Source organism: Oryzias latipes, chromosome 19 (genome assembly GCF_053564925.1).
Source record: "Oryzias latipes strain Hd-rR chromosome 19, Olatipes_Hd-rR_3.1".
NCBI classification, from domain to species: Eukaryota; Metazoa; Chordata; class Actinopteri; order Beloniformes; family Adrianichthyidae; genus Oryzias; species Oryzias latipes.
The window spans coordinates 27203961-27228616 of NC_136255.1; the positions used below are offsets into that span (position 1 = coordinate 27203961).

Genomic DNA, 24656 nt, shown 5'->3' on the forward strand with positions numbered 1-24656 from the left:
GAAAGAGGGGGGGCCCACTCCATACGGCAACCATAAAAGGGGAGCTACTTGGCAGTGGCCCCCCCAAGGCGCATCGCAGGCTAAACCCCCCACCCCCTAACCCTAATATGAGGTTATATGAGGAAGGGGGTAGGTTGGGGACAGCTGGTAGACTGTCCCCCGGTGGTCAAACAGCTGTCCCCCAACCCCCCCCCCAGCAAAGGGGCCAGGCCCACCCAGCCCAGGGGCCCCACCCCCAGAGGCGCCGACACCACAGGCCCGGCACCACCCACCCCAGAAAGCCAGAAAGCGTCGCTCCCCCCGGAGCAAGCCCAGGCCCCCACCCCCAAACGCCGGCCCTAGAAGAGCTCTGGTCAGGCCTTGACGGGACCGAGGCAGCCAACCAGCCGGGGCAGCCACCGATTGCCTCAGCGGAGACCCCGACCCGTCAGCCCCCCCCGACCCGTACCAATAGTGGGTCCCCCCTCCCCCCCAGAACGCCCCCCCACAGGACAGGGCCGACAAGCCCCCCACCCCACCCCACCCCAGACCCCGCAGCCGAAGCGGATGACACCCAGAGCGACCGGGGGCCCCGAGAGGGTTGTCCCGTCCCGTCCCAGAGCCCCCCCAGTTTCATTGTACGTAACGGGTAGTTTCTGTGATAAATTTATGGTAAATACCATGAAACATACAACGAGTACAGACCATAAGGTCAAGGTATTGTAACGATCCAGCCAGACCCTCACTTTCGTGGGGTAGCTAAAGCCAACTGCTAATTTAGATGGCTTCATTGGAGAGCTGTCCGTGCCCCATACACAGCTCGACCCCGTACAGTCTCAAGCAGAATAAACAGGAGGAGAGACAATGTTCCCTTTTGAGCATCTAGCCCGTTTGGAGCGGGCATGGAGCCTCACTTAAGTTCACAACCCTCTGACTCAAGGTTTCACCCAAAAGCTCCCCACTTCCCATGAGCCTTTGGGGCTGAAGGCAGGGCCAACCCACAGGTCGCTGCACTGCCCCCACCTAAGAGGGTTAGTGTCCCCACAACCCTCACATAACTCCATAACTGAACAACACAACACAATTAGCAAAACACAGGAACACACAGGCTGAAGACTCCATCGCACAATCCTGGGTTTCGTCCGCCACCATGTACAGTCCTCCTCTTAACTGGCTGGGCTAACACATCTGCAACTGACACAGTCCCATGTCGGTATGTGCCCAGCCAGGAGAATCCGTCCCTGCCTCCGTGAAAGCACCACCATCAAGGCGCACGTCACCATGGGGGAGCAGACTCTCTTCAAGCGAAGAGCTGCACATCAGCAGCAACGGTCCCCAAGCAACCCAGGCGTGCGTGGTCGTCGCTACGGCGACGAGATTCCAGCTGCTGACGGATCCTTTTCGTCGAACCCTCCTCCCCAAAGCTAAGCTCTGCTGTCCGCATTGACAGGTCTAGCAGCTCCGCAGGTGGCAGGTTCCAGCAGTGTAGCGCCCTCTAACGCCAGGCCTGGGTGTGTGAGAAGTCCCCTTCGGCGTCCAGCCCTCATGGCCGGTCGCCAGGTTCTACTGAGCCAGGTGTGGTACCAGCGATGTGAAGCCATTGTGTCAATAAAGTTCAGCTGGGCTGCGCACAGTCATCACAGTCTGGTCCGGATGATCTAGCGCTGCCGTCGGGCAGGGCCAGGCTGCAGACGACGGTGGGTGCTCGCTCCATCATGGAGATGACTTCGCCCTTGCTCCTCCATTGTCCCGAACCGCCTCCGGGATCTCATGCTCCATCTCAGCATCCACCACACAGCTCTCCATAATGTGGCAGCGGCTTAACATCCCACTTCTGACACCAATGTAACGATCCAGCCGGAATGTCACTTTCTTGGGGTAGCTAAAGCCAACTGCTAATTTAGATGGCTTCGTTGGAGAGCTGTCCGTGCCCCATACACCGCACGACCCCAGACAGTCTCAAGCAGAATAAACAGGAGGAGAGACCATTTTCCCTTTTGAGGATCTAGCCCGTTTATTCCAAGCACTCACAAACAGCCAAATAGCATGGACGGTCACTTAGGTTCACAACCCTTTGACTCAAGGTTTCACCAAAAAGTCCTTTCTACATCCCACTTCCTTTTAGCCAACCTCTTCCTCTGGACGCATTCCTGTACTTCCTCATTCCACCACCAAGTCTCTTTACCGTCTTTCCTCTTTCCAGATGACACACCTAGCACTTTCCTACCTGTTTCCCTGATAATCTCTGCTGTAGTTTCCCAGTCATCTGGAAGCTCATCCTGACCACCCAGGACCTGCCTCAACTTCTGCCTAAATTCCTCACAAGTTTCTTCATTCTGTAGCTTCCACCACTTGGTCTTCTTTTCTGTTTTCCCTCTCTTCTTCTTCCTGACCTCCAGAGTCATCTTACACACCACCATGCGGTGCTGTCTGGCTACACTCTCTCCTACCACCACTTTGCAGTCATAAACCTCTCTCAAATGACCTCGTCTACATAGGATGTAGTCCACCTGGGTACTCCTACCTCCACTTCTGTATGTCACTCTATGTTCCTCTCTCTTCTGGAAGTAAGTGTTGACTACAGCCATTTCCATCCTCTTCGCAAAGTCCACCACCATCTGTCCCTCCAGATTCCTTTCCTTCACACCAAACCTGCCCATCACCTCCTCATCACCTCTGTTGCCCTCACCAACATGCCCATTAAAGTCTGCTCCAATAACAACTCTCTCTCCTCTGGGAAAACTCTCTATGACCTCATCCAACTCACTCCAGAATCTCTCCTTCACTTCTAACTCACAGCCAACCTGTGGCGCATACCCACTGACTACATTCACCATCACCCCTTCAATTTCTAACTTTAGGCTCATCATCCTGTCTGAGACTCTTTTCACCTCTAGAACACTGTTTACAAACTCCCCCTTCAGAATCACACCTACCCCGTTTCTCTTCCTATCAACACCATGATAGAACAGTTTGTATCCTCCTCCAATACTACGTGCCTTGCTGCCCTTCCACCTTGTCTCCTGCACACACAGTACATCTACCTTCCTTCTCTCCATCATGTCTGCCAGCTCTCTGCCTTTCCCTGTCATTGTGCCAACGTTAAGAGTCCCTATTCTCAAACTTATGTTCCTGCCTTTTCCCTTCTCTCTCTGGCCACGGACCCTTCTGCCTCCCCTCTTTCTTCCACCAACAGTAGTCAAATTTCCACCGACACCCTGTAGGTTAACAGCATCGGTGGCGGTCGTTGTTAACCCGGGCCTCGACCGATCCGGTATGTCTAAAGTGTTGTGGATGATTCGCATGGTTATTTTGGCTTTTTGGCCTAGGTATAGAGTAGACACAAAAAAGTAAATGGCATATACTTGTATAGCGCTTTTCTTCCTACAAGGACAAAGCGCTTTTACAGTCACTGACCCATTCACCCAGTCACACACACATTCACACACTGATGGCCGCTCCGCTGCCAAACACAGGCGCCCGCCTACCACCACAGGCAATGTGGGGTTCAGTGCCTTGCCCAAGGACACTTCGACACATGGGCGTGCGACGCGGGAATCGAACTTGCAACCTTACGATCATGGGTCGACCGCCCTAGAGCTGCACCCCGACTATGTGTGTACCCTGTAAGTCACATAAAAAGTAGCATGTAAATACCCTGAAAATACTCAGTAGTTACACAAAAAATGCCATGTATATACCATTTAAGTACACTGTAAGTACTGTACTGTAAAAGAAAGCGTTACTAAGAATTTTTCAATTTGTCCTTTTTCTAAAGTTTCATTGACTTTTAACCATCAAAAATATTCCTCCAATTTGTCTTTAAGGTCTTTTGGGACGTCGTCATCATCTGTATGAAAATAGACTCTTTAGGACGGATTCATCCTTTCAGTTTATTGAATGAACTTCAACATTTGATTGAGGACCAGAAAACACAGTTTTTAAGAAGAACATGGATTCATGGATTCTTTTCAATGAAAAACAGAATCAACTCTATTGCAGGAATGACAATAGGTTTATTGAAGCTTTACTTCACTAAAACAAATAAGAGAAAAGGAAGAAATCACCAACTACTGAGCACTGAAAGCCATTCTAAAAGGAAAGTTTTAAATTGACATTTAAGGCTGTTAAGGTCAGATATCAGGCAGAGTTCTGCAGGAATGTTATTCTAGAACTGAGGGTTTAAATCCCAGACGGCCGCATGTTGTTTCTGTCTGTTGAGTGTCTGTCTGTGTTTTTGCTGTTTTAAAAAAAATTCCTTGTTATTGTATTTTTTTATCTTTTTAAACCTGGCTGTCAATATTTTTATGGATTGAATGATAAATATCTGGGTCTATAAATGCTGTTGGATTTTGACAACTGCATCCTCCTGGAACTACCTGGCTTGAACCTGATGCTGTATAATGAGCTAACAGGTCTGGATCTGCAACATCCACCTGGAACTAACAGGTCTTGATCTGCAACATCCTCCTGGAACTAACAGGTCTGGATCTGCAACATCCACCTGGAACTAACAGGTCTGGATCTGCAACATCCACCTGGAACTAACAAGTCTGGACCTGCAACATCCACCTGGAAATAACAGGTCTGGATCTGCAACATCCACCTGGAACTAACAGGTCTTGATCTGCAACATCCACCTGGAACTAACAGGTCTTGATCTGCAACATCCACCTGGAACTAACAAGTCTGGACCTGCAACATCCACCTGGAAATAACAGGTCTGGATCTGCAACATCCACCTGGAACTAACAGGTCTGGATCTGCAACATCCTCCTGGAACTAACAGGTCTGGACCTGCAACATCCACCTGGAACTAACAGGTCTTGATCTGCAACATCCACCTGGAACTAACAGGTCTTGATCTGCAACATCCACCTGGAACTAACAGGTCTTGATCTGCAACATCCACCTGGAACTAACAGGTCTTGATCTGCAACATCCACCTGGAACTAACAGGTCTTGATCTGCAACATCCTCCTGGAACTAACAGGTCTGGACCTGCAACATCCACCTGGAACTAACAGGTCTTGATCTGCAACATCCACCTGGAACTAACAGGTCTTGATCTGCAACATCCACCTGGAACTAACAGGTCTTGATCTGCAACATCCTCCTGGAACTAACAAGTCTGGACCTGCAACATCCACCTGGAAATAACAGGTCTGGATCTGCAACATCCTCCTGGAACTAACAGGTCTTGATCTGCAACATCCTCCTGGAACTAACAAGTCTGGACCTGCAACATCCACCTGGAACTAACAAGTCTGGACCTGCAACATCCACCTGGAAATAACAGGTCTGGATCTGCAACATCCTCCTGGAACTAACAGGTCTGGATCTGCAACATCCACCTGGAACTAACAGGTCTGGACCTGCAACATCCTCCTGGAAATAACAGGTCTGGATCTGCAACATCCTCCTGGAACTAACAGGTCTGGATCTGCAACATCCACCTGGAACTAACAGGTCTGGACCTGCAACATCCTCCTGGAACTAACAGGTCTTGATCTGCAACATCCACCTGGAAATAACAGGTCTGGATCTGCAACATCCTCCTGGAACTAACAGGTCTGGATCTGCAACATCCACCTGGAACTAACAAGTCTGGACCTGCAACATCCACCTGGAAATAACAGGTCTGGATCTGCAACATCCTCCTGGAACTAACAGGTCTGGATCTGCAACATCCTCCTGGAACTAACAAGTCTGGACCTGCAACATCCACCTGGAAATAACAGGTCTGGATCTGCAACATCCTCCTGGAACTAACAGGTCTGGACCTGCCTTTCATTCTGAGGTCTGTACTCTTCACTTCTGATAAGTGTTTTCGTTTGTGAATGATGGCATTACTTATTTCATTTATAGGCCTATTGGTCTTTTGGGATCTTGGGATGAGCCGTTTTTTCTGGGCCTATAGCAGGGGAACTGAAAATCCCCCTGATCTATTTGCTACCAGTTCACATGCTCTGTAGCTTTTCTGAGTTCAGAACAGTCACTGACTCTGTTGGATTCTGGTATAAACTTGATGCCAGCTTTGCACAGAGACCTGACAAACTTCAGTGCATCCTTGCTCTGTATAATGATGTCACTTGTTCACTCAGTGGAGGACTCTGTCTTACTCCTCCATGTCAAAGAACTGATTCAAAACTGATTTTTCCACTGATTGGTCTGTTTTTGAACAGCTCAGGAATAAGTGTCCTTCTGTTATAAAAAAGGCCAAATCAGAATAATCTTTAGTCCGTCACTAATGAGAACCTTAACTACCCACAGAAATTCTGGAAAGTGATCAAGTCTATCTCTGGGTCTGAAATGACTCAACCCCTTCCTCAAGCATTTTTTATCATCAGGTTCCTGGTTTGGTTCTGCAGGAATGTCCTCAACAAACTCTTGCACAGAATCCCCCATGTTTTCTGGGAACCCATTTAACTTTGTATCTTTTACTGTGCATGAAGTGCATGATGCTTTAAAGGCATTGGATCACAGAAAACCTCCTGCCAGACTCAATGGAGCCTTACTTTTTGAAACTGGCAGCAGATTTTATTGCAGAACCACTTACAATTCTTTTTAGTCTTTCAATCAAAACTAAGGAAATTCCATCGTTTTGGAAATCAGCTTTTGTTTTGCCTTTATTAAAAATGAGATGATCCATCCGTGCTGATATCAAATGTATGTGTTTATCCAAAATTCTGGAATCTATAGTCTGTGACCAGTTGAAAGAGTTCTTTTACTCTAACAAGATTGTTTCTAAATTTCGATTGGGTTTTAGAAAAAAGCCCAGTACCAACAACCACTACTATAAAGGTGATAAATGACATCATTATGACACTTGATCATAATCTGTACTGTGCATCACTTATAATAGATTTGTCTAAAGTTTATGACACCATTGACCTTGCTGTTTTAAAAAGCAGATTACCCAGCTTTAGATTGTCAGAGCGTGCAGTTACAGGGTTCTTAGTTTCAACATTTTTTATTGTTATTTTGAGAAAAACAAACAGAAACAGTAGAAGAAAAAATAAAATAAATAAAAAACATTTCCAGCACAACAAATTCACAGCACGGAGGCAACACATCAGCTAGTTACATAGAATTAGTACATTACATAGTTTATGTCATGGGGAACCTAGTCATCATTAGTTCAATCAGAGGACAACATTTGGACTGCCTTTATAAAGAATGTTGACTAGATCACCAGGAAGATGATCAAGCAGAGGCCTCCATAATTTATAAAAAGCATCAGAGTTGCCCTTTAAGAGGGCACTGAGGCGTTCCATAGGAAGAACTTTGAATGCCTCTCTGTACCACTGTGTGACAGAAGGAGGTTGTCCCTGAATCCACTGCAGCAGTATGCATCGTCTCACCAGGTGTAAAAGCTTCTGTAATAAAACCATCTCCTGACCAGATAGAGGTGGTCTCTCCACTGACACGCCAAGAAGAAATAACGCTGGGTTCAGAGGGATTGTTTTGTGAAAAATACAACTGACTTCTGTTACAATCTTTTTCCAGAATCTGTTAAAGGGTTCTTAAATTACCTGAATAACAGGACCCAATGCTTTAAACATGAAGGTCTCTGTTCTATAATTGTTACTGTCCACAGGGGGGTGCCACAGGGCTCAGTTCTGGGCTCTATATATTTTGTACATGGTAAATGGTGTATACTTGTATAGCACTTTCTGCCCTCTTTCAAAGGCCCAAAGCGCTTTACAGTCACAAACCCATTCACCCATCTACACACACATTCACACACTGATGGCGGCTGTGCTGCCAAACACTGGCACCAACCTCCCACCAGAGGCAAGGTGGGGTTCAGTGTCTTGGCCAAGGACACTTCGAGACATGGGCGCGAAAGGCAGGAATCAAACCTGCAATCTTGCAATCATGGGTCTACCGCCCTACCGCTGCACCATGGCCGCCCACATCAATGCCATGGGTCAAAACGTCTCTGATGCTAATCTGCATTTTTATGCTGTTGACACAGTTATTTACTGTTATGGATGAACTCTTGCTCAGGCGATTGAAACCCAGCAGAAAGCTGTTGTTGCTGTCCAGCATTCACTTATTTGGGTAAAATTAGTTCTCAATGCTGACAAGACTAAGCAAATGTTGTTTTCAAACTAAAAGAAGGTCCCTGGAACATTTCCAATGGTGTCCACCTTAGATGAAAAAGTCATAGAGTTGGTTCATGTGATGTGAACGGCCTCCCTGCTCTGAACCGGAGCTGCGTTCTCTTGTTGGACCTCGTCATGGTTTGTCCGTGAACAGACACCATGTTTGACCCCAAAGGTGTTCAGGTCATTACACGTGGCTCCAGGAGTCATGGTCTACTTTGGAACTGATGAAAGAGGAACCTCTGGATTTGTTATTGCACAACATAAGACAGTGAGGAGTGTGAACAAGATTTTGTTTAGGTCCCTCTGTGTGGGGGGGGTGGAAGTCTCAAAGTGGGTGTAGAATGCATTTAGGTCATGCTACTGATGGTACTGGAGCTGCTGCTGTAGTCCGTGATGTGCTGCAAAACACAGGATTTACTATCAGACAAGTTGAAGAGAACATCACAATGTCACACTGGTCTGCAGTTGGTCCAGAACGCAGCAGCATGACTGGTAACTGAAACATCCAGAATGCATCACTCCAGGACTCATTTTACTAACTTCCTGTTCATTTCAGAATTCAATAGAAACTTTTTCTGTTTTTTTAAGCTCTTCATGGTGTCACCCCAGTTCATTTGTAACTGTCTGCAGCAATTCTAGAGTTTGAAGGTCTGCTAATCAAGATCTGCTGCATGTGCTGAGGTCACGACAGAAAGACTGGGATGACCTGCATTTCCATCACCGACCTTCAGTTCTGGAATAACATTCCTGCAGAACTCTGCCTGATATCTGACCTTACCAGCTTAAATGTCAATTTAAAACTTTCCTTTTTAGAATGGCTTTCAGTATTCAGTAGTTGGTGATTTTTTTACTTTTTAGTATTTGTTATATTGTGTTTTTATCTGTCTTTTTTTGCTGACAGCTTTTTGTCATTTCCATATTTTAATTTTGTTTTAATTTGCCTATTTTTAAAATTTCTTCTCCCTTTTATTGTGAAGCACTTTGGTGCATCTAAAGCAGTTTTAGAGTGCTAGAAAAATTAATCTATATTCATTCAAAAGATTAAATGATATTTGGTTACAACACAAGTATCTTTCAGGTTCAATCCATCCATCCATCCATCCATCCATCCATCCATCCATCCATCCATCCATCCATCCATCCATCTTCCTCCACTCATCCAGGACAGGGTCGTGGGAGCAGACTTTCCTCGCCTCGGCCATTTCCTCCATCCCTTCTAGGGGCTTCCTCCGGTGACGGCAGTGGGGGCCGTGTAACAGAATCTTGATGACACGTACATACAGATAAGTTTGTGAGACATACATGAAGTCATCTGTGTTTGAGATTCACATGTTTCTTTGGTTTTTGCTCTCACACAACCCTCTGCATGTATCCAGACTTGGGACCGGCACAAGAGAGCACTGGGTGGTGCCCCCTTGTGGTTGCATTACTCATTCATTCTCTCATTCATCCATTATTTAAAGCTTAAATGGCGTAAACTGATATAGCGCATTACAGTCACAGACCCATTCACTCATTCACACTCTGATGGCGCTGCTGAACACTGGCGCCAACCGTCCACCAGAGGCGAGGTGTCTTCAGTGTCTCGCCCAAGGACACTTCAACATATGGGAATGGAACCTGCAATTTTCCAATCAGTGGTCGACATAAAAGTAAAAACAAAATTTTGTTTTTTTAAAGGTGAACCTGAGCACCTGGAGAAAACCTAAACAGATTCAACATAAAAATAAAAAAGTTCATTTAATTTTTTTTTTATTGAAATTACTTAAACATTTATTTAAAAAAGTATTTTTTTGAAAAGGGCGAACCTGAGCACCAGGAGAAAACCCCACCAGAAAAAAACTAAATTCTCTCATTCATTCATTCATTCTTTGATTTATGTATTCCATCCCCTGGATTTTATAGCTGCAGCGTTTTTGTCATAGATTTTCAATGAACCTTTTGTCCTTTCCAGGTTTAGGGATGAGAGATATATGGCTTCTTTCATTCTTGGTGTTAAGGCTTCATTGAGAATAATTTTTGAGCTAAGTCTTCCAAAGATATATCAGAATCGCAGGTTTCTTTGAACTGAAAGTCCATTTTAGGGATACGTGTTTTCATCTGATGAATAAATTGTGTTGAATTAGTTGGTAGATAATCTGAGGAAAAAATTTTAAATAGTTTGTGATTTCTTCTCCATTTACAAGTAATTCGTTAGTGGATTTCTTTTCTTGTCTTATTTCTCCAAAATGAAGAAAGATTAGGTACTTTTTTCGCCCTCATCTATCTGAATTGCGCTCTTATATAAGCTCCATGGGTTTTTTTCTTGTATACATTCTCTGAATGAGTTTGTGAGGACAAAAGGGATTCTTTATCAGCATCAGACATAGACTGATTACCCTAATAATCATTTCATTTATAAAGTAAATTACTTTCAAAATACTGCTGTGTTTTCTTCTTTTGGTTTTACTAAACACAATGGAAAATTTTCTAACTTTAAATGTAAAATATTCCCATCTGCTCGTGTAAATGCCAACTGTTCGTCACTGCGGCCATCCAGCCGCCAGGAGGCGCTGTGTCCCTTTCCGCTTCCGATTTAGACCACCACTTCCGGTGTCGGTGCAGCCAGCACGCGTGCGCCACCGATCTGCACCTTTTATCGTTTTGCCGAAACCGGACCGGATTTGGAACCACCTGGAGGACCGGACCTGCAGCAGCCATGGGGCCGGTGAGTGTTGGGTCGAGTCGGAACCAAATCTCGGTGTGGACTGCTGTGTTGTCGGTCCCGGAGTCTTCCCGGTTCCGGCGCCGCCGCGTAACGGTTCGAAATAAAACCAAATTCAAAACGGCACGAGCGCCCTGATTCAACGCAGCGGATCAATACCGACAAGTTTGATCTCCGAATGATCGGTTATTGCAGAAAAATCAATTTATTATTTATGGAAATGCTTTATTGATCCACGGCAGTGGGGAAAACATAATAATGAACCTGTATTTGTTTTTGTTTTTTAAATAGTAAATAAACGTTTGCTTAATTAGTATTATAAGAATTATAATAAGCCTTATTGAGTTCCAAGAAGTGATTTAAACGCAAAGTGTATATTAAAAATATGAAAAATTATTGTTTTGAAAAAAAAAAAAAAATCAAGTCCGTTTGTGAATCAGATCCGTACTTCCGGGATATTTTGGTTCCGGGGCTCTTCCTACATCCAGCAGGTGTTCAGCAGATACCTGAGCTACTAAACCTTTAAAAATAAAAATAAAATTTTTCTTGTTTTTGTAAATATGTGCTCCTTTATTCAATTTAGCTGCAGCTTTAACTGGAATGTTAAAAGAGAAAATATCCTGAAATGATCATTAAAAGAAACAAAGACAAAGTCTGGCCCTGAATGGAACAAATTATTATTTCATATGTCTGTTTGGGATTTTTACTGAAGCTCTTCGGATCTGAAACATTCAGTTGTATTGTCCCCCCCCCCAAAGCCTCGCTCAAAGAAACGCCGCCCGACATTTCGGCGCCTGTTGAAGACGAGCGGTGTGAAGCTGGAGAACAAGATGAAGAACCGGGAAATGAAGCAGCAGAACGTCGCCAAGAAGCAGCGCAAAGAGCAGAAGAGGCTGCGGCAGGCGGTGAAGGGCGTGTCCATCCAGACGCCCCGCCCCTTGGAGACGTACAGGAAGAGACCTGGTGAGTCTGCCGGCCGAGGGCATCAGCTTTTTGTCAATATGTTACTACGAGTGTTTAGTAGATATTGATGTACAATCAATAAAACATGACAACAAAGAAACGATTTTTATGTCTTTAACGTCACACTCAAACGCTTTTCTGTTAACTCCTGGTTGACTCCAGGGGGGTATTCCAGAAAGCAGGTTATGCTAGCTCCCACGATAAGTTTGAGGCTAAGGAAGTTGATAACCTCAGCTTTTGGTTCCAGAAATGGAGGTATGTTTTATGGTAGGTCAAGTTACCATGGCAACTCATGCTCTGAACATAACCTGGTCTGGAGCAGGTTTAGTTGAAGCTTAGTTTGTTTTCAGAGAGGTGAAGCAGCATGGCGTGTCCATTTGAAGATGATTTAGTGGATGAAAAAGCTCAGATAATACTTTTTCCACCATGAGAGGGTGATAAGACCACATATGGATGTTGGAAAGAGAAACTTTATACTTTGATCTAACTTAATTATTTGCTTCAGTTAAGATAAATCATTTTTTTGTTAGGTCACCTTAAAAATAACACGTAGTTTTCAGACAATTATTTTCCTTTCGTTCAAATTAATTCAATTAAGTAGGTGTAACTTTGGTGCTGCCGTTAGATCGGCACCGCAAGGGATTGTGGGATACCATTCCCTTTGCCTGTCTGGATGGATTTGGGTTTAAGTGTGGGTTTTTTACAAAATGTGTTTAGTTGTATAACTGTTTTACTGTGTTTCACCGTGTTTGGCCGAGCTATTTTGTCCTACTATGCTTACGTCTCTGCACCATGAGTGAGAGTAAAGGAGAGGATGATGAGTTTATATAGCACCCCTACCGCCTAAACATGTTATGACAGTTGCGGAAAGTTCTTTAATGAATTTTTGCACTCCATGTATTTTTTTCCGTTCTTTTTATTGTTATAAAAATGAGCATATCTGCCGGCTCAAACTTAGACATATGAAAGTTCAAGAAATATAAGTAATTAAGATGGAAAAAAGATTATTTTTCAGCCGTGTTACTTTTTTGATGGACTTGTAATTTTTTCCGCCGTCATTAAAATCTCAGACTCCGTCTCATTTAAGTACAGCGCTTTCTTTTTTTTTCTCCACGCGTTTCCATGGTGACTCCAGAAATCGGCGATCTATTGAGAATGTCTTTATGTACTTGACATGCACGTGCATTAACCCAGGGTTACCAAGTCGAGCGTAATTACGCCAACTCATATCCGGTCTTTGGGAACCGACATACCCAGAGTAAGCAAGTTCAGGCGGATTTCAGCCAGAGTTCAGGCTTAAAGTCACGCTAGTTTAAACATGCTTCCTGGAATACCCCCCAGCTGTTCACAAAACATAAACATCAATGTTGTTTTGGATCAACAACAAATCCTGAAAATATTCTGCAGAGATCGATGACGGTAAATTAAGACACAGCAAAACCTGGATAGAAATATTATTGTTAGGAACTGCAAGACTTTTTTACAAACCGTATTACAAAGTAACACTTAGTCTTTAGAGTATTTTTCTAAAATGTCTGTGAATTACCACATACCTGGGGTCCTACGTGAGGATCTGCACATTCGTCATTGCTGAGCTCCATAATATTAGAATTGATGAAGAACTCTTATTGATGTCAGAAAAATGTCAAGTTAATTTATCTGAAAACAATTCTCAGAGAAACGAATAATCATTGGAAACTAACGGCAATCAGCGCAAAAAGGAGAAACAGGTTGACCTTATTGGAAGACAAAACTTCTTATTTATTATATATATATATATAACAGAATATATATATATATATATATATATATATATATATATATATATATATATATAACAGAATATATTATATATATATATATAACAGAATATATTATATATATATATATATATATATATATATATTCTGTTTTCAAATAGACAAAATGACAGAAAAACAAAACAAACAGTTCAGGTGACCTTTTGACCCTTACAAAACAGAATGAGATAAGAAAAGTAAATATTTCATTTCCAGTTACATTCTATTCATTATGTATTAACAGGCCGTCCAAATATGGCATAAAGAAACAAAAAACCACAAAGTTTCCTTTTGGACACATTGAACAGAAGACAAACACGTCATTCTCCATCTATCCTCATTTAGCTAAATAACTGTGACTTTCTGGAAGTGAAACCTTCTCATTGTAGTCAGAGGCTGACCCCAGTTTCATCTCCATTCATCAGATCCACAACCGTCAGAACACTTCACTTCCACACATCCACACGGCGCCCGTCCTGTCTCGGTCACGTTACTTTTTCTTAAAGTGACACACGCTCCGACGCGGGTGGAAACACGCATGCGTCCCGTCAGCATCACAAGAATTTGACCTCAAAGATCCTAAATATGAGTCAACAGTCCAACTTCCACTTTTGGATTTCCTAAACATGAGATCAGGATTCTTCAGGATATGAAGGTCGTTCCAATAAATAAGCTCTTCAAGGGTCAAAGGTCACTCAGGGTCAGCTGGATTTGGAAAATCTGACGTCATCAGAGCTTTAACTTCTGCATCAAACCTTTATTTAATGAAATCTCCTGATCGCTGCTGATCAATACCTGCTGCACGCCCAAGACTCACCTGTTCTCACCTGTCTATCAGAGGAGGAAGAGGAGGATGAGGAGTTCCTGGAGAGCCTTCCCACTGACATGATGGAGGAAGACGACCTGCAGCAGATGACCGTCATGGCTCGCCAAGCGTCCTTCGTCACCAGAGACCTGTCGTCAAGGTAACGGCGAAACGCAACACGCCCCCACGAGGCCCGAGCGCTGACTGCGACTCACCTACGTTTGTTCTGTTGGTCGGGCGCCACCAGCGAGCCGGTGCACGGCGCCAAGAAGAGGAAGTCCGACGTGGTGCGTGGCTACGAGAAGGTTCCCAGGAAGATGGCGAGGACGGAGGAGAAGGAGGTCATCCACCTCCTGCCCATCAAAGACCGCAGCGGCGTGATCCCTCAGAGCGTGGAGAAAGGTGCCGCCCACATTCTGAGCCTCCGCCCCTCGTGGGGAACCAGCATGACCTTCTGATCTGTTCTGACTGCAGTTAGAAACCAGCCAGAGGAGGAAGAGGAGGAGGAAGAGGAGGCTGCAGACCAGCAACCGGAGCAGGAGGAGGAGGAAGAGGAGGAGGCTGGTAGGAACAGAGGAGGTGCAGGACGGAGCAGCTTTCCCCAGAATCCAGTTCTGACGTGCCGTCATGTGCTCTGCTGTCCAGAGGGGGCGGCGGTGAGCTGCATCTCACTGACGGCGGAAGAGAGGCGGCGGCTCCGAGAGCAGAAGCTGAACCAGAAGAAGAAGATCATCGCCGGTCTGGGAGCCGCCATCATCTCAGACCCTTTCTCCAACGTAAGTCAGCCGCCGCCCCAGAACCCACGCCCTGCTGCTGCGTGAAGGGGCAGGGCCTAACAGGGCGTCCTCTGTGGCAGATGAAGCGCGTGAAAGAGCTGCGGGGGATGATGATGGAGGTCGACCCCAGCGTGGCGGTGTCGGTCAGGAAGCTGGTCATGGTTTCTCTCATGGAGATATTCAAGGACATCACGCCGTCGTACCGGATCCGGCCCCTGACCGCCGCGGAGAAGGCCGTCAAGGTACCGGACCCGCCCCCACAGACTGTCCAGGCAGCTTTTCATTTCTCAGGTGTCCTTCCTGTCGGGACGCCAAAGGTTTTCCCTGTATGTTTGTTTGCAGGTGAAGAGGGAGACGCAGCTCCTGCGGGAGTTTGAGGAGGGTTTGGTGAGTCAGTACAAGTTCTACCTGGAGGATCTGGAGCAGATCATCAAAGGTGATCACCACACACACACACACACACACAACACAACCACACGCTCATGCACCACCACCCGACCAACCACCGCGCTCCTCCTCACCCCCCTCTGCCTCAGACTGGAAGCAGAAGAGGAGGAAGCGCAGCGGCGCCGTGGGCCTGCACTCCTACCGCGGCCTGGCTCAGGTGGCCGTGCGCTGCCTGTGCGAGCTGCTGGTCGCTCTGCCGCACTTCAACTTCCACAACAACATCATCGTGGTCATCGTGCCGCTTATGAACGAGCCGGCGAGGAAGGTGAGAGCGCCGCGCCTGATCTGCCGCCGCGCGGCTCAGCTGGCGTCCTGACGCGGTGCGCTCTGCCGCAGGTGTCGGAGCTGTGCTGCGACGCCATCGGGAGGCTTTTCCAGCAGGACAAAGTGGGCGGGGCCTCGTTGGCCACCGTACGAGTGATCTCCGGCCTCGTGAAGAGTCTCAACTACAACGTCAGACCCGAGGTAACGAGCCAGACGCGCGTCCACGCCCGCCGCCGCCGCCTTGTCGGCCAGCCTTAGACTCCTTCGTCTTCCTCACTCCAGGTGCTGCGGACCCTGCTGAGTCTGAGGATCAAGGAGGTGGAGGTGAAGAAGGACCTGGAGTCCACGGCGCCCAAGAAGAAGTTCATGACAAACAAAGAGAGGAAGAAGAACCTCTCCAGGATGCAGAGGAAGGTGAGCAAACGCAGAAGCAGTCGGACCGAAACCACGAGACAGGAGGAGGCAGATCTCACTGCTGCAGGAAGAAAATGTTTTTAGCTCTTATCGATCTAAACAAGCTAACAGAAGCTACAGCTTCATAGAATCTGTCTACAAAGCTGTTTGTTCATCACGTGACCAGCAGGGGGCAGTAAAAAACTCTGTGTTAACAGTGGAAGAAGGCGGAGGAGAAGCTGGAGAAGGAGCTGCTGGAGGCTGAAGCCACGGAGAGCAAACAGCAGAAGATCAAACTGGTGAGTTTGTCCATCAGAAGGTGATGATGAAACAGGAGAATAACCTTCCTCCTCCTCCTCCTCCTCCTCAGCACACGGAGACCCTGAACATCGTCTTCCTGGTTTACTTCCGGATTCTGAAGAAAGCTCAGAAATCTGTTCTCCTTCCTGCAGTCCTGGAGGGCCTGGCAAAGTACGGTTCACACAAACATAAACATGTAAACGCACAAACATGCAAACGCACACACACACACAAAAACACGCAAACATGAAAACGTACAAACACGCAAAATCACGGAGAGAAAAAAACATAAAACCACACAAACACGTGTCTACAAAAACGCACAGAAACACAAAACCTGGAATCACAAAAACACACAATCCCACAGGCAGAACTGTTAGAACTGGGATACTCACTGATGTTTCTCTATCAGCTTTGCTCACCTGATCAACATGGAGTTCTTCGATGACTTGCTGAATGTGCTGCAGACTCTCATCCAATCAGGGGTGAGTATAGATCAACTCCCCCTCCCTTCAGGATAACCTGCTGGAGTGATTAGGTGACTGGTGACTGGTGTCTGCAGGATCTGACCAATCGGGAGAGTCTCCACTGCATCCAGACCGTCTTCACCATCCTGTCAGGACAGGGTCAGTATGTGTGCCGGTCCAGGACCTCAGGTTTGACGCATGGAGACATCCTCTTCAGACCTCCATGTTGGATTGGAGGCGGTTCTGGTTCAGAGGATTGTCCTGACAATGAGGAAGATTGGAGTGGTCCTCTCGTGGTCACATGGCGTCTACTTCTCGCTTATTTCAGGCCAATTTATTTAAAGGTTGTACTACATTTTATTGTGAAAGGAGATGGTAGTCAGCTGGTTTCCTGTTGTAATTTGGTCACACAGAACCATAAAGTGGTGCCAGCACCAGGGCGCCTTTGCGTCTCGCTGCTGCCCTCTAGGTGGAGGTTGGTGGTACTGAGCTCACAAACAGACTGGGTCTACGTCACTGAAAGGTGTTTGTTTTTGTCAGGTGACGTCCTGAACATCGACCCGCTCAAGTTTTACTCTCAGGTGTACAAGATGCTCCCGCAGCTCAACGCAGGTCTGTCCACGCCTCCCCAACAAACCCGCCAATCAAAGCCCGTCGAGCTCATGCGGATTCTCTGCTGTGACTTAGGGGCGCACAACGATGATGTCATCATCGTGCTGCGGTGCCTGGACTCCATGCTGATTCGCCGCAGGAAGGCGGTGACCCTGCAGAGGGCCATGGCTTTCGTCAAGCGACTGAGCATGCTCAGTCTGCACGTCCTTCCCAACGCCAGCGTGGGAATCCTCGCCATGAACAGAGCTGTCATGCAGGTGCGTGTGCGTGTTTTTAACATGTCCGCCGTTTCCTGTGTTTCTGATCTTTTCGTTTGCGTCAGGCGTTCCCGAAGTGCGACTTCCTGTTGGACAACGAGGTTCAGGGCAGCGGCTTTTACCTGCCGGAGGTGGGCGAGCCGGAACACTGCAACGCCCAGAACACGGCGCTGTGGGAGCTGCACCTGGTGCAGGTACGCACATGTGCCACATACGTGCACACTTTGGCCGTCGGCCGTGTTCAGGAACCCTCTTCCATGTCTCTTCCATGTCTGCAGAGACATTACCACTCGGTGGTTCGGCGCTTCGCCGCCCATCTGACTCGTGGAGCGCCCAGCGACGGCTCAGCGGCGCTCAGCCCAGACCTGAGCCGCAGGTAGGACACGCCTCCTCCTTAAAAACGGAAAACAGTGAGAAGTCTGTGTCAGGAAGTCGGTGTCTCCTTTTTACTCACCTGTGCAGGTCTCCACCTGAGCTCTTTGAGGACTACAGCATAAAAGACATGACCTTTAACCCCCCGGTTTCTGCTCCCAACCCTAAGAAGAAGGTGGGGAAATGAAACGGACCCTTTCCGTCATGTTTCTGCTGCGGGATGTGACCGTGTGTTGTGTGTACGCGTGTTGTTGTGTGTTCTAAAGTGTTGCGCTGAAACGTTTCTCCTTCAGGACTCGTTTGTGGTCGGCGCGGCGCTGATGGATGACGAACTGCAGCGCCGGGTGGACGCTGCCCTGGCGGCTCCTGACGACGTACAGCTGGACTTTGCTGCCGCTTTAACGGACGCTCAGACACACTGACACACACCTCCACCTTCACACCCCCCCCCCTCCTCCAGCTGAAAACCATCAAGACATCAAAGGAACTTTCAAAATAAAAGCCTGGCTTCACATTTGTACAGCAGTGTTCCTGTAAAATATGCATTTTTAAAGACTTTTCCATCAGAACTTAAGTGTTTCTTTATGTTGTCTGTGTTTTAAACTAAATAAACCAAAAGCGGTGATTGTAATTTAAAAAAAGGTTTGTGTAAAGAGAGGTTTTGTGTGAAGTTGAAGGTTTTTCAATCTGGTTCCTGGGTGGAAACAAGTCAGAACTTCTTGAAGTGAAGTTTTTCCTCATCCTGCAGATCTGCTGAGTCTGTTAGACGGGAATCTGAAGGTCTGATCGGGTCCAACCGTTGATACTTTTACTGGTGGAGCTTTCGAAGAGCGTGTCTGTGCATGAGCAGCTGGAGCTTTTTTCTGAGGCCTCTCTACTGCTGGATCTACCCATAAGATAGGTCAAAGGTCATGAACGCTCCCAACAAGCCCCACCAGGTCATCTATGGTTTGAGGTAAACGTCAAATCTAGAAAGTTTCAGTGAGTCATGAACTAAATGCAGAAGAGCTCGTATGTTTATTTCCAATCAAATTTTATGACTAATTATCCTTTATGTCCTTGAACAGATAAAATGTCTGTTTTTCTGGTTTTTGTATCATTTCTGCTTTGATGGCTTGACGTCTCCTCTGGAGTCTTTCATCTCAAATGTGCTTCTTGAAGTTTTCCTGCTGCTTTTGTGTCTCTGATGAAGTTTAAAGTCGTTCCTGTCGGTTTCCTTCAGTTCTGAGGAACAAGCTCCCTCCTCAGATTCGTGGGGTTTAGCTGCTGTTCCTGCACGAGCCACACGATGGCGGTGTCGGCTGTGTTGAGAGTCCTGAGGTGAGGGGCAGAACCTCTTAGCCTTACAGAGCCCAAATGAGTGGTTCTGATTCTGATATGGCAGTTTTCTGTGGAAAAAACTGCAACACAGTAAAGAAAAAATGCACTACAAACACTTGCAGCTTAATGTGGTTTAAAGGCTTTCATTCAAACCTCCAGAAAAGCGAAGAATCAGCGGGAGTTCATCAACCGTCTCGCTGGAGCGTTTGACCTTCTGGTCATGACAGCACCGAGTCCAAAACAGACTTTTTACACGGTTGGAAAAGGCGCCATGGTGGACTGTGGTCAGAATGTGGCGCTCCATAATGAACGACAGGCCATCAAAGTCAGGATGCAAAACAATCTTTTCCTGTTTCACTAATTTGTTTCGTCTTTCTTCAGAATAACGGAGCTGACAGGTTTGTCTAGCCGCCCACACCTATGAGAGGGGAATCAAACCTTCTGAGGCCGGCGGGGATCTCGGAGAGTAACTTTCTAAAATTAACCCATTAAGTCATTTTTTTACTATTATTCTCAATGCTTTAGGGCAGTAAAACTCCTCATTACAGAGTTTATAGGCTTTTCTCAGACAGACATGAACATTTTCACACTTTTTCTCTCAAAGTTCAAGCATTCATAGAAAAATAAGGCAGGGATTATAAAATGACAACATTCTGTATAGACATGGCACGGAGGAGGTCAACAGCCAATCAGGACACAGAACACGAGAAAAGAACAAAAACATGAAAATTGCTGGTAAAAAGAATCTGCATGACAGTGAAAGGTGAACCACAACATAGCGAGGGACCACTTAAAAGTCGTTATACTAACGATGAAACTCCTGTCTTACTTTTATCCAATAGACAGTTAAATAATAACTAAAATTAATCTAATAAAGTCATAATTTAAAATAATAATAAAAAAATGATTGAATCGTTGAGAGACCAATTTTGACTCTTTACACCACTTTGTAAAGTCATTGATAATAATCTTTCTTATTTTGAAGGAACCTAATAAAGATGGAGTCATCTGCATAAAAATGATCATTTTATCCTCGTATCACGGCTTTACGAAAACAAGTGACTCCTTATGGAATAATGGGAGGGATTTAGCATCTATATTTAGGTTCCTAAAGCGCAACAACATCCCAAAATAATCTAAGTTAACAATGACGTCACATTAACGGCTCCCCTTTTTTCCTGTTGGTTCACTTTTTCAGAACCTCATTAACGTGCCGATCCACTGGTTCGACTGGAAATTTAGGAGTAATCGAGTGTAATCTGATTACTCTTGCAGGGACCAAAATCTTGCGGTGGTTTTGTGACTGCACCTTTTATCGTTTTATTGTTACTCCCAAAAGGTCTAGGAATTTAGAGGTGTGTGTGTGTGAATCTCTCAAATCCTATCAACAACCCTGTGTGGCTACTACGGTAACTCTATGACTAAATAAACGTTATTTTCAATCCTGCTAAGCTTCTACTTCAATAATAATAAACTTTCCATGATTATAATAAACTTTAATAAACTGTTGTTCTTTTTGTTTTTGCACTTATTCGTTGATTTACTTGTGTTATTGTGCTGAAAGGACAGTTTTAATGAAAGACGATGCTGCAGATGTAAATAAGAGCAGATGGTAGAATCCGGCGTAAACGGGTTATTATTATTAATATTAATATTATTATTATTTTGGGCTTGAGGGTTTTTCCGTTTGGTTCCATGAAGCGGCTCCATGGCAGCGGGAGAGGAAACCTTCCTGCTGCTGCAGCTGTGATGACAGCTGGAGACGTTTCTGCAGCTTCAGGGGTCTGGATCAGCCGACCTGGTGGTCCTCAGACACCCACCCCCCACCCCCCACCCCCCACCCCACCCCAGCTGAATGCTGAGGGTCTCGGTGGTTGAAATCAGCTGCAGTTTTGGGACTAATTTTCTAGTCTTTGAGGGGAGACAAAAGCAGGAAGTAGTTATCTCACAACTGTTTGGACTTGCCAGAGACTTTCCATTTTGCAGCATTGTGGAAAAGCCTTATTTGGGTGTGGGCGTGGCTTCAGACTGTATATAAGCAGTGCCGGCGCCGGAGCAGGCAGCATTTACAGAGAGCAGAGCGCCGGCTCAGAAACACTGACAGAGAAATCATGTTGCTGCAACCCATCTGGGATTTGATGCTGAGCCAAAGCAGCGTGATGCACTCGCCCTTCTTCCCCCTCATCTTCTCCCTGCTGGTCTACCTGACCTTCTGCCTGCCCTTCCTGCTGCTGGACCTGCTGGCCTCCAGGTGCGCCTTGGTGCGGAGCTTCAAGCTGCAGCCGCAGAGCTCCGTCAGCTGGACCGCTGTGCGGAGCTGCCTCGCTCTGACGCTCTACAACCACCTGGTCTTCATCTTCCCGCTCACCGTGCTGCACTGGTACCTGAGGCCGGAGCACCTGCCGGAGGAGGCCCCCCCCCTGCCCCGCCTGCTGGCTCAGGTGCTGGTCTGCCTTCTCCTCTTTGACTTCCAGAGCTTCGTGTGGCATCTGCTGCACCACAAAGTGCCCTGGCTGTACCGCAACTTCCACAAGGTGTGTACTCCGATGATGATGATGAAGATGATGATGATACGTCTCTGGTATTTGCTCCGTGTCCTAACCTCTCATCCTCCTCCTACAGGTGCATCACACCTACACATCCACCTCCGCCCTCACCGCCGAGTACTCCAGTGCCTGGGAGACCCTCAGCCTCGGCCTCTTCGCCGCCGTCAGCCCGGAGCTCCTGGGCTGCCACCCACTCACCAAGCTGACCTTCTTCACGCTCAACATCTGGCTGTCGGTGGAGGACCACTGCGGCTACGACCTGCCCTGGTCCACCCACCGCCTGGTGCCGTTCGGCCTGTACGGCGGCGCGCCCCACCACGACCTCCATCACCTCAAGTCCAAGTTCAACTTCGCCCCCTACTTCACCCACTGGGACCGGCTGGCCGGGACGCTGTACCTCCAGGACTGATGCTGAGCGCACGTTCATGGACTTCTTCATAACTTATTCACATCTTTTATATTAAAAGGGCAACACAGTTGTAGCTGCAGGCAGAGAATTTATTTATTTTTTTATTTATTTTTTAAGAGTCAAGGCCTTTAAACGTTTGCTACTGTTCACATTTGCACTGAAGTCAGAACCACTGACACGACGACCTGTAGAACCTCAAGGGAGCAGAACGTGTGATGAAGTTTTCAATGTGGGAGGAGCTTCAGGACGGGGGAGGCTGAGCTGCTGAGGATGGAAGAGGAAAGTGATCAGGGATTAAAACGCTGGAGAGGAAGAGGAGGAGGGCTGAGATTTTCCGTTTAAATGCAAGACATTTGTCGATCCGAGTGTTGTTGAGTGGGATTTTTGGAGTTTTATAAGCATGAGCTTCTTCCGTTCCCCTTTCAAATCCCATTTTCAAAGTGGTGTTAATTTTGATTTGAAATAAATCTTGTACTACTACTACAGAAAATGTGAAAGCTTGTTTGTACTGTGAAAAACGGCTGAATAAACAGAACAAAAACGTATCTTCAGTGGTTTTTATTTGATGATGACTTTTCCTGACAAATCCGAACGCGTCTCCATGGAGTCCCAAACTGTTCATAATTAAATAAAAAAAAATGACCTCATGCAATCACACAATCAACCAATAAATCTCTCATACATATATAAAAAGACCAGGAACTGAGCCCTGTGGAACTCCACTTAAGAGTGGATGAAAAAAAGGACCAGATCCTCTTCACAGCTGAACCTGCTGAGTGATGAAGATTAAGAAGTAGTCAAGATGTTTAACAGTCTTTACATGCTGACATAATCCAAAGGACCTGGAGGCCCTTTTGATGAACATGAAGGTCCTGTGTGGGGTTTTCTGCTTTTGGACTCCAGTTCTTGTTGTTCTTAACTTTGTGACTGTCTGGAAAATGATGATGGGGTCAGAAAGATCACCTGGCCTCACCTGTCTGGGAGACGGTTCCTTGTTAGGATGAGACTCCGCCTCTTCCACACAGGAAAAAAGAAAACACACTTTAAGTCAAATTTGTTTTCTAACACAAAATAAACAAGAACCACATGGACAATATTCTTTCCCTGTTATTCTACTGGCAGATATGAATTCTTCTGAGGTTTTTCTTTTCTTCACGGCTCTCTGTGCACACAGAGATGGAAAAAAGGCTTTTAGATTTGCTGCAGGTCAAAAATGAACTCCAGGAAGAGTTTAACTTGAAAGAGTTGATCTCCCTCTTTCAAAAAACTTTTAAATGATTGTGAGACAAAGCTTTCAAACTGTAAATGCTTTATTTAAGACTGTCTTTTATGATGGAGTGTGAGTGTAAATGAGGGTTGTGTGTTATTGTTGTGCTGCTGCCTCTTGAACAAGACGCTCTTGAGTATTTTATCCTGGTTAAATAATAGCTGAATAGAAATATTTTTAAAGTCATACATTCCCTTCTTGATAAGATTCGGCCGGGTTGCTGCCCCGTCTGCCCCCAGCTCTGGGGGGGGGGGGGGGGGGGGGTTGCCGGGGGTCCTGCCTTTGCTGGAGCATTTATTGTGATGAAAATACACACTAAGAAGCACTCATTCATTCAACCCACCTGCTTGTTCACTTTTGCATAAATATGGGCATGGATGCTGTTTATATACCTGTCTTCAAGAATGCTGGTTATGCAGATCTAGTGTGTTGTTGTCTTTCTGCAGAAGTTTATTTCAGTCGCTGAGAAACGCCTTCTACCCATGAATATCCTTCAAACCTGTAATTATCTGAGTGCAGACTATTAGTTGGAATGTGTTTGTGAAAACTAAGTCATGCCATGTACTTAAAATAACTATGACTTTGTAGTATCGATACCCCCCCGTCTCCCTCCCCCGTCTCCCTCCCCATCTCTCACATCCCACTCTCCCTCTTCTTTCTTTCGTCCGGCTGAACAAGGAATGCATGTAAACATGATTCTAATAAATGAGGAATGAAGATCCACAAACCGCTGTCGTAACAGGAAAGTCTGTCCAACACAAGAGGCCTTCAGCTCTGACGGGACAAGTTAAAATAAGAAACAATTATCTACTGACAATAAAAAGACATTTTATTTTTAGCGACCTTAAAGAAACGCATTTGA

The 24656-nt window shown here is 46.1% G+C and overlaps 2 protein-coding genes across 2 annotated transcripts; both read left to right on the plus strand.

Annotated features, from left to right (window-relative positions):
• The first annotated feature begins 10624 nt into the window (after window positions 1-10624).
• noc3l (NOC3-like DNA replication regulator) lies at window positions 10625-18893 on the plus strand. Its single transcript, XM_011492971.4, has 21 exons — window positions 10625-10800; window positions 11556-11760; window positions 14398-14524; window positions 14612-14766; window positions 14839-14928; window positions 15010-15140; window positions 15221-15382; window positions 15483-15576; window positions 15677-15852; window positions 15924-16052; window positions 16134-16265; window positions 16463-16543; window positions 16615-16715; window positions 16957-17029; window positions 17107-17170; window positions 17552-17623; window positions 17699-17880; window positions 17946-18074; window positions 18159-18256; window positions 18343-18427; window positions 18546-18893. The coding sequence occupies exons 1-21, from the start codon at window positions 10792-10794 to the stop codon at window positions 18672-18674; spliced, it is 2424 nt and encodes an 807-aa protein (XP_011491273.1). The 5' UTR covers window positions 10625-10791; the 3' UTR covers window positions 18675-18893.
• A 160-nt stretch (window positions 18894-19053) lies between these two features.
• Window positions 19054-23072, plus strand: ch25h (cholesterol 25-hydroxylase). The gene is made up of 2 exons (XM_004084664.5): window positions 19054-22106; window positions 22195-23072. Exons 1-2 carry the CDS (start codon window positions 21684-21686, stop codon window positions 22525-22527), a joined length of 756 nt encoding a protein of 251 aa, XP_004084712.1. The 5' UTR covers window positions 19054-21683; the 3' UTR covers window positions 22528-23072.
• Window positions 23073-24656: the final 1584 nt, after the last annotated feature.